Raw genomic sequence first — 9,300 nt, 5'->3', positions numbered from 1 at the left:
CACAAGGAAAAAAAAAAAAAAAAAAAAAAAACCAAGGGCTGTGGAAAATATATGCAGACATAAAGATGATGGAGAGAGTCCTACCAGACACAAAATGAAAGGCAGGCAAAGATGCCCAAAGTGTTTTTGTGGTCTGGAAGGCAGCCAAAGAGGCATTGATTTATTAAAGAGCAGTGTCACAGCTTCCTTTTCTCGAGGTGATGGTGCCATTAGAGCTCCTCAAGCAGTTTCTGATTTCCTGAGGAATAGGAATTTCAAACAAAACACCAAAAGAAGATTCTGAAGCAAGTTATTTCCCAGATCTGTGCCACTGCCAGACTATCACTTTGGCTGTGTACCTGATTGGGAATTCAGTATGTGAAGTATCTGCTGGTGATTGCACATAAGAGTTCCTTGCATATTAAACACAGTGCCTGCTTGTGTAAAAAGTGCCCTGGCAATTGTGTACACAGGGCTTTGCACTTTTCAATCATGACACAGTATATAAAAACTAGCTTTAACAAGATAGGTAATCTAGAAATTGAGAGTCACCAGGTAAAAATGACATATTCAGCTGTTTCGTTAACTGAGTTAGCTCAGGGCTGTTCTTGCAGACTGGTGTAATATACTGGGAGTGACTAGCACCTGTAGCATCATCTTTTTTTCCTGTCTCTGTAGATCTTGAATTCTCTTACGTCATTTCTTTTCTCTTCCACATTTGCTTTCTGAATGTCCATGTCTTTTAGTTTCGTACTTTTCCATTTTTCCCCCCCTACAGTGCCTCCCTAAAATAATGCTTCCTATGTCTACTTGTTTGTCACTTTACATGCCTGGAGATGGACAATACCTGCCTTCAGCAGGACTTCATTGTAGAGGTCTTTCTGATATTGTGAGGAAAACTGGGGAGATCCTGGGCAGCTTTAAAGGCAGGGCTAATGTTGGCGTTCTTCCCAAGAGGAAGATTTCAGGTGGCAGAGGAGCAGATTTTCGCCTTGGTCTCAGGGCTGTTGTAACAGCTCTGCTGCCATCAGGCCTGGTACTCTTGGTGGCCTCAAGGGAGGCAGCGTGCTCTTAGCACACGCTGTCCTGTAGATATGCATGCCCCTCACCAAATGAAAACAAGGATATAACTAACACTCGGTTACGAGGCTGTTCTCACCTTGTTAAAGAACGAGTGTGACAAGGAGACAGAGCATGAATTTGTTTTGCCAGATATATAGTCAGAAATAACAACTAATAGGTTTTCTGTGATAAGTTCTATATGATGGCTTTGCTGAAAGGTAGGCTGTTTCATGATTTATTGAACTATTATAAGTGATAAAACTGATCCATTTGTTATCATCCAGTGCATAAAGACTTCAGGATTTAAGGAGCCTGCACTAAATAACAAAGCAATTTATAAACTCATAAACTGAAAATTACAGGGAAGTAGTCCTTAAGTCATTGGTAATAGCAACCTTTTATCATATTAGTGATGATTATCAAATTTTAACCCCTTCTCCCCTTTTTAAAACAAATTCTTACCTTAGGAAAATAAAGAAGCCACGGACATAACTTTGTATTACTTTATCATGCAATCGAGGCAAGTTTTATTTATTTATCTGGTTGTCATCCCTTCCCCCTTGCCCCATCGGGTCCCTACATCAACTGATCTGAACTGATTTATGCTTCTGCTAGCAGAAGCATGTTGGCTGTTGTTACCTGAGGAATCATATTAGTTGGCTCTACTACTGGGTAAAAGATCTTAATCCAAAGCAAATTTGAGACTTGTATCTTGAAACGAGAATCTTCCTGTGTTTCAATGAGCAGATAAGAGTTAGCAATGGTTGGTTTCAGATTAGCCTGTCCTAAGGAGAATATAATTATGTGTCCTACTGTGAAAAAGGAAATACTCTGTTCTGGCTTCTAAAAAATGCATTGTGGTTACAGGAGTGTAAGTCCTCTGTGCTAGCTTGAATCAAAGATTATATGGGCAGTGGAAAGAAGATGCTGCCTAGAGCTAAGTAAACATTTGCCTGGAGATAATTTTTCTGCTTATATTAGTTTCTTTTTCTGCTCAAGAGTATACTGAGTTAATTAATTAATTCAATTTTATTCAACCAATATTGGTTCTCAAGGAATAGACAAACTGAGATCTACTTGTTACCGGTACTCAATATTTGATATCCAATTTGCTTTGTTCAAATGTGAACGATTGCATGCTGAAACAGATTTGGTTTTTTTGTTAACTGCATAAGCATAATCTCTAAAATCAAGATGAAGATTTACAGAAACACCTGAGCATTAACTAGGAGAAGAAAATCGGAGAAACACACTAACATTTCAGGAAATTTAGTTAAAACAATGCTTTCTAGTAGCCAATAAATTCTGATCCCAATATCCTTGCGTTAATTCTCTGGGAAAGGATTTTATAAGCCTTTATTTTCCTTTCACAGACCTTATACTAAAACAAAGTCAAGTCCATCATCATCCCATAGTGATATCCTCCCTTATCAGGACTGAAACCGAAGCCCGGTTATGACAATGTACAAACAGGAGAGAGTATGTGAGGTTTTCCTTTGGCTGCCAGGGTTTTCCTTGTCAGAACTATTGAGTGAGTCTATTCTCACTGAAAGCAGCGGAGAAGCAGCAGTAATATAGCACCTGTTGCTCTTCAGGATTTCCTGTGACAGTATTCTGACCTTGCTATACAGCAAATGAACACAGAAACTGATTTCTTGTATCAAAAGCAACAGAATTGCTAAAGTAATAGAAATTAATTAAAAATGGGGAAAAAAAAGTATGTGAGGTGAAAAAACAGAAGTTTATAAACCATGTGAACTATACATAAGGTTGGACCTCAATTGCTCTTCTACAGTTATGTTGAAATCCAAAAAGCAAAAGCCAAAAAACAGCAACAACCACCACCTCCCCCTTAGAACTGCAGTAAATTAAGAGCAGATTAAGGGCTTTGTTTTGTTACCATACCTCCTAGACATTTGCAGTTTTTCATTTCATAAATAGCCATGATAGATGAGGCTGTAAGGTGTGGAAATTAAGCACAAACACAAATATTTCTAGCTCTCCAAATGTTTCAGATTATTTCCAGTACCCTGTGTAAACTATGTGAGATTTTAGTGTTGTTGCAGCTCATGTACCATGTGCCTGGTTTGTATCAGCTAATCACCAGTAATATCAGTATAATCATTAACATCACCTTCCTCCCTCCTTTATTAAGCATTTAAAAAAAATACTATTACTCCCCTGCCCCAGTTTAAATTCTAAAGTACAGAGATTTTAGTTGAAAACATGGACTCATTAAAATCAATACAAGTTTTGTCTTTGCAATCCATGAGTCAAGTATATGATTTCAATACTCTCCTATATATTTATATAGCACTTAGCAAAATAGGGATTGTACTATTTAGCACTGAGATCACTTGAATATTCTTGCAGTTCCTAGGAATATTACATATACCCTGAAAGATGAGGAAATTACTTATCTTCCAATGCAGTAAGCAGCAATATCGATGCTATTTCCAATCTTCTGTGTCATTAATAAATATGCCAAGATATTTCCATGAATTATGCCCCTTTAATAAGGTAATGGAACTCCTAGAATCTAGAGCTTGATTATTTTTAATCTGAGTTGTTTAGGTGCCAATAAGAATGTGCTGATCATATATATAACTAATATTGATTAATTACGATTACACAATTCATTATTTCATTGTTGCTGTTATCAACTATTTTTATCTACCCTTAATATCTCACCATTCCTTTGTGATTCCATAGGCAAAATTTTTGATATTCAGATTGATTATAAGAGTTAAGACTGTAGTATGAGCTTGTACAGAAATGCCATGCTCTGAAGCTAAAATACCTGTCGATACCCCTGTAGAAGAGTCTCATATGAACGGTTTTGGTATATCAGAGAAAATGGGCTACTCTTTCACAGCAAATAGCGTATATTCATATTTGGAACAGCTTCCGATTGCCTGTTCTTTACATGAACAGTAAGATTTTCACTGATTTCAATAGCCTTTGACCCGAACCCAGTGTCAGGTCTCTCCGACCAGCCTCTGTTAAAATGATTGTGGTCAGTAACTTCTGTTAACTTTTTTTGACACTGCTTGCAAGTCCAAAACATGTAAGAACTAACCTTAGCAAAAAGGGTTTGGTTTAAACTTTAGTCATAAGGGGCAAAAAACACTAATATGCCTGTTACCGATCTTTTTATCTACATTTTTCTACCTGTGCAGAAACTAGAGATGATCTAACGAACAAAGCATGTAATAATAGCTGTACTAAAAATAAAACACTTCAAATGAATGGTTTTGTGTAGCAGCATTAGAAATTGTTCCACTTGTTTGAAGGAATAAGATATGAAGAATTGATTGAGTAACCAATTTAATAATGAAGAGAATTTAGAATACAGAAAGATTAGTTGAGAGCCTTGGGACACAATTCACTGAAGCTTTATATGCTGTCTATGCTCAAAAACAGGGAAATTTTGATATAGAAGTGATTTCTAAGCAATAGCTGTGCACAGTCTTTTATCATATTAATAAAATCTTTAACCAGTCTTTGAAAATTCTAGGGCCTCGTGTGTTCAGTTCAGATGCATAGATCAGAAAGAACTGCTGGCTGGCAGATGTGCAGATACATTATCAGAAAATGTATTTTCAGTTTAACCAGTATAATCTAATTCATTCTAACGTGATATTTCAAGTTTATTATACTGTAATTGAATACAGAAGAACACAGTGCACTATACAGTAGAGAAAATGAGGTGAAAGTGTACAGCTTAAAGGTGACCAGGTTAGACCTGTTAGATTGCTGAATGTTGGTGGTTAAATTGGCAGATGATTTAAACAGCCCAAAAACCGTAAACAAAAGACTGTTCTTTTTAAGACTACTGTTGTGAAGTAAGCGGGTTTACTTTATGAAATTGCACTAAACTTATTTAAAATTATATTGTCCTTGCACATTACTGTCAAAGATATCACTTTAGTAATTGGTATATTAATTATTTCTCTTCTGATTCCACTAAAATAGGCATCAGACTTTTACCTGGACATAGTATTTAGTGGATCAAACCTAAATAGCTCTGTGCGTATATGTATCTGTTTATCTGTATAAACTTCTTTATTTAAATCTTAGAATTAAGTGTCACATTTTTCTATGTTAAATCAGTTTTGAACTGTCAGTGGTATTGCAGTTATTTTTATTTTGAATTCACCCCAGTGGCAAAAGTCTTTAAGACTCTCCTCATTACTGTTTTTTTAATGGTATGGATTTTAGTTAGCTCCCCCCAATTCTGCTTTGCTATTATGTTTCCTTGTTATAGGCTGTTTCAGCAGGTGCCTATCCATTTGCCACCTGCCCTGGTGCAGTGAATGATTATGCAATTTAGTTAATGCATTTTAATTATTTAGGTGACATTTTACCTTGTATGGTTAAGCTGAATATGTAAATTGACTGGAGTCTTTAGTTAAAAAGAATGACGATTTTTTGTCTGAAGAAGTGCAGTCTGTGACCAAAGATAATGAATAAGTAATCAAACATAAAAATAAGACAGAATTTCTGTTTTATCTCACTCCCGTGGCCATTTTTATACCTCCCCTTTTTATTTATTCGTTGATTTATAATCACTATGGATAATAGTAACTGATGCACTTAGTAGACAGACTGTAGCTTTCTACGTCAATACTCAAAGCATATATTGGTAACAGTGTGATATACTGCCAGTTTACAAGGTCAGGAATGATTTTCAAGATCAGTAATACAGCCTAAAAAGTGAACAAGGCTTGCTCCCTTAACATTGTAAAATTGTTTCTCACCTGAGGATCCATTTCATTGATTTACTAAATAATTATGCATTACAATGGGACAGGTTAAATGAGTTAAAAATACTTCCTTATAGCAAATGATAAAAGTCTAAGCTGCGATCAAAAACTCTTGAGTCCCTTGCATACTTACGCATTTGCATAAAGTACTTTCAACTTAAAAAAGACCAACAAATCCCTTTCTCTTCATTAGCCTCTGTTGAATATGCAAATCAAAATTTTTTCTAATTTTGATTTTAAAATACATATTATGGCAAGAAAAAACACTATCAAAAATGAATTAAATTAGCACAAACACTTCTATTATTGCCTGATTTACGGTTCGTATTTCCCTGCTCCTCATATTGGCAGTTATCTCCCAGCAGTACTAACAGCAGCAGCAATAACACCATGAAGTCAGTAGATGGCTGTAGAAAAGTATGTTGAACGCTCTTGTGTTAGCGTAATAAGATTGGGAAAGGCCTTGACCTGACTGGATGCGGCTTTTATCTGAAGTACATTTAAAGAGATAAAGGAGAAGCAGGGTGCAGTACATGTTCCTTTCTTTTCTGTAGGAGCTATCCTTTGAGTTTAAAAATTTCTCAAATGCAGGATTTGTGAACTGGGTCCTTTAGCAAGGGGAGGTAATGGCTTGAGTGCCACTGGAGTCACCTGCTATTCTTTGATGATTTTTTTTTTTTTTTTTTTTTTTCCCCTCAACGTCTTAGAAATCAGTATGTGTTTGGGGAATGGTTTTTTTTGTGGGCCTCTCTGTTTAGCAGAATTTTTTTTTTTTTTTGTTTTTTTTTTTTTTTTTTTTTTCCCCTCAAGACGTCTTAGAAATCCTCCTATAAATTCCTACAGAGGGGGCGTCTGTAGATCCCATAATAACAATCAGGAAGTGGTATATTCCCATTTATTTATTTATTATTATATTTTTTCTTTTTTTGCTTTCTCTCCAATGTAGTTGGCTGCCTTTAGTGCACGGACCTGCTCATTAAACAGATACACCAAGAATTGTTACCTAAGCCAGCTTGACAGTAAAGAAAGGACAGACTGAGTTAGGGAGAAAAAGGGAAGAAAAAAGACAGCCTGAAGCAAGTCACTTCACAAGCAGAAAGAGCCACTGAACGAATGCTATTCTCATAAACAAACCAAAAAAAAAAAACCTTGTATAAGAAAAGAAGAGAACTGTGAGGACTTGACAGAAAAAGGCAAGATTTTCTACCCACTGTTTTCAGTTTTCCTTCCAGACATACTTGGTGAAGTAAGGAGACTTCTGTTTGCTGACAGAGCCCTTGATTTCTTTCAAGATGATGATGTATTTGTGGGTAGGTAGTGTCTCTCTCCATGTCAATCTTTTATTAATAAATTGACTTTGGGACTGTAGATTTTAGCCTATAGTTACAGCATGCTTTCTAATATGTAAAGGTGTGTATGCTGCAGGATAGCTTAGCGTTAGCTAGTGTACAATACATGTGCTTGCATTTCCAATGAGAGTTTAAACAAACTGATTCATTAACATTAAGCTGCAATTTATTTTCAGGGTTTGCAGGATGTGGCATAGTGCACTGCTTTCTTTCATTGCCTTAGAAAATGCTACAATTGTATCTGTAAGATTCACTGTGTGGTTCAGTCATAAAACGAATGCTGCATCACTTGTGGATGTTCAGAATTTGCCTTCTTCGTAGAAAATGAAACAGTCTTAATGTGATAAAAACGTCTAATTTGTATTACTTGACCTAGTTGTGTTTATGTTAGTTGTCACAATCTTTCTTGGTTTCTGAAGTTTCTGGCAATTGACAACCGCAGAGAAATAGATAAAATGTACTTATTTCTGTGGGGTTTATATTCAGCATTGTTCAGATTTCTTGCAGCAAAATCTGCTCACCTTAAAAATAATGCTGTGCTCTGTGTGACATGTATGTTGTGAATTAGTGAAACTATTAACCTGTTAATTCATCCAGGTTTAGATATGAAACATTTTTTCTTAAAAAAAAAAAAAAAAAGAAAATCAACAAAAGAAATAAACCCCACAAATCAGTGACTGAATATGCATACTTAAAAAGCATTTTGTGTTCCTCTTTGAAGCCTGTACATCTTCTGGGAAAATATTTTAAACTAATCTCATTTGACAATCTATTTATTTATTTATTTTAAATGTATGTAAAGACAGACAAGCTTGCAGCTAATCTGGGCCACCTCTGCAAACAGGCTGCATATGAGCAACATTTAAATCTGAAGAGATATTATCAGTAAATCACTACTGCTCTTTTAAGTTGCTTGTAGTTCACGCTGTAAATCTGCCTTTATGGTTGCTTCTAATTTCTGTTGACCCTCCAATGTACTGTAGTAACTTTTGTCATCTGTGGAAAAGGCACTGTATGCAGACTTTTAAGTTTCTTATTTCAGTTCTTTGACCTGTACTATCATTTCAGGAGCTCACCAATCACTGAGCCTTATGATTTTGTCTTTTTCTTTTTTTTTTTCTTTCCCGTGTTCGGTAGTACAAGTCACTTTAATTTTCACAAGCCGATATCTGTGCATGTATCACAACCTCGATTGCAGCTTCATTTTAACCCTTACCATGCTTCTTTATAAAAGCTTTATTTTTTGTTAATGCAAGGATTCATTTAATTCTATTTTTAGATTTATAAATCAGATCACTGAACTGCAGTAGTCTATTTTTCATTGATCACTCTTACATTTTGCTGTTGTAGTTAACATCATCCAAAAGTAAATATTCAAGGTTAAACCTTTTTTTCTGACATGAACAATAAGGTGAAAGGACATGCATTATTGTGTTTCTTTGTGGCACTAGCTCAAGAGGTTTAAAAGCTAGGGACTCTTAACACCCCCCTCCCTTTATGCCCCCCAGCCTATGAATCTTTGTTAATTGGAAAACTTAAAATATATTTTCTTACAAGTAGCTATGCAGATTTCTTTATTGTCAGTATTGTATTTTATATTGTGTTTATATATTTTGTATCATTTATGAACTTCTCTAGTTATTCCTTTTATATATATATGCTTTAAGTAAGAAGAACAGTAATAAACAGTTTCTGATGGTACCACTTCCTGGTTTTCAAAGCTTCCAGTAATTAATATTTGATATATAAAAGTCTATTCCTTCGACTTTTATTTTGTCCTTTTTACTTACATTTTATGATGTCTCATTTTGATTTTTTTGTTTTGTTTGTTTATTGGTTGGTTTGTTTTATTAGCAGAATTCATTAAACAGGAGAATGCCTGTCTCTTTTTTGGCACTACTACACCTTAGGTATCGAGGAGTATTCTCATTTTTAATTTAACTTTCCTTGTCTAAATGATTTGAATAAAATCTTAAGATTAGAAGGAAGAAGCAGAGAATGAACTTTTTTTTCTTTTTTAATTTTAGCAGAACATTATTACTTCTGTTCTGGAAATAAAGATGAGTTGTATTCATAGAAAACTTATTTCTGAAGTTGTATGATTTTGCAACTTTGTACATGAAGTGCATGTGTCTATGTATCTG

The 9,300-nt window shown here is 35.1% G+C and overlaps 1 protein-coding gene across 29 annotated transcripts in view; it reads left to right on the top strand.

The window, feature by feature from the left end:
- The window catches only part of RBFOX1 (RNA binding protein, fox-1 homolog (C. elegans) 1), a 1,244,625-nt gene that overhangs the window by 883,704 nt on the left and 351,621 nt on the right, over nucleotides 1-9,300 (top strand). The window contains exon 2 of one of the 29 annotated variants that reach the window (XM_014936501.1): nucleotides 6,754-7,117. The exons of the other annotated variants lie outside the window; for them this stretch is intronic. Within the exon in view, the coding sequence (XP_014791987.1) occupies nucleotides 7,100-7,117 (18 nt within the window). The 5' untranslated portion in view covers nucleotides 6,754-7,099. The remainder of the gene's footprint in view (nucleotides 1-6,753; nucleotides 7,118-9,300) is intronic. 29 annotated transcript variants of the gene reach the window in all.

The sequence above is a fragment of the Calidris pugnax genome, unplaced genomic scaffold (assembly GCF_001431845.1).
Source record: "Calidris pugnax isolate Ruff unplaced genomic scaffold, ASM143184v1 scaffold17, whole genome shotgun sequence".
Taxonomy (NCBI): Eukaryota; Metazoa; Chordata; class Aves; order Charadriiformes; family Scolopacidae; genus Calidris; species Calidris pugnax.
The sequence above is the reverse complement of the archived record's forward strand: the minus strand, read 5'-3'. Positions and strand labels throughout refer to the sequence as shown.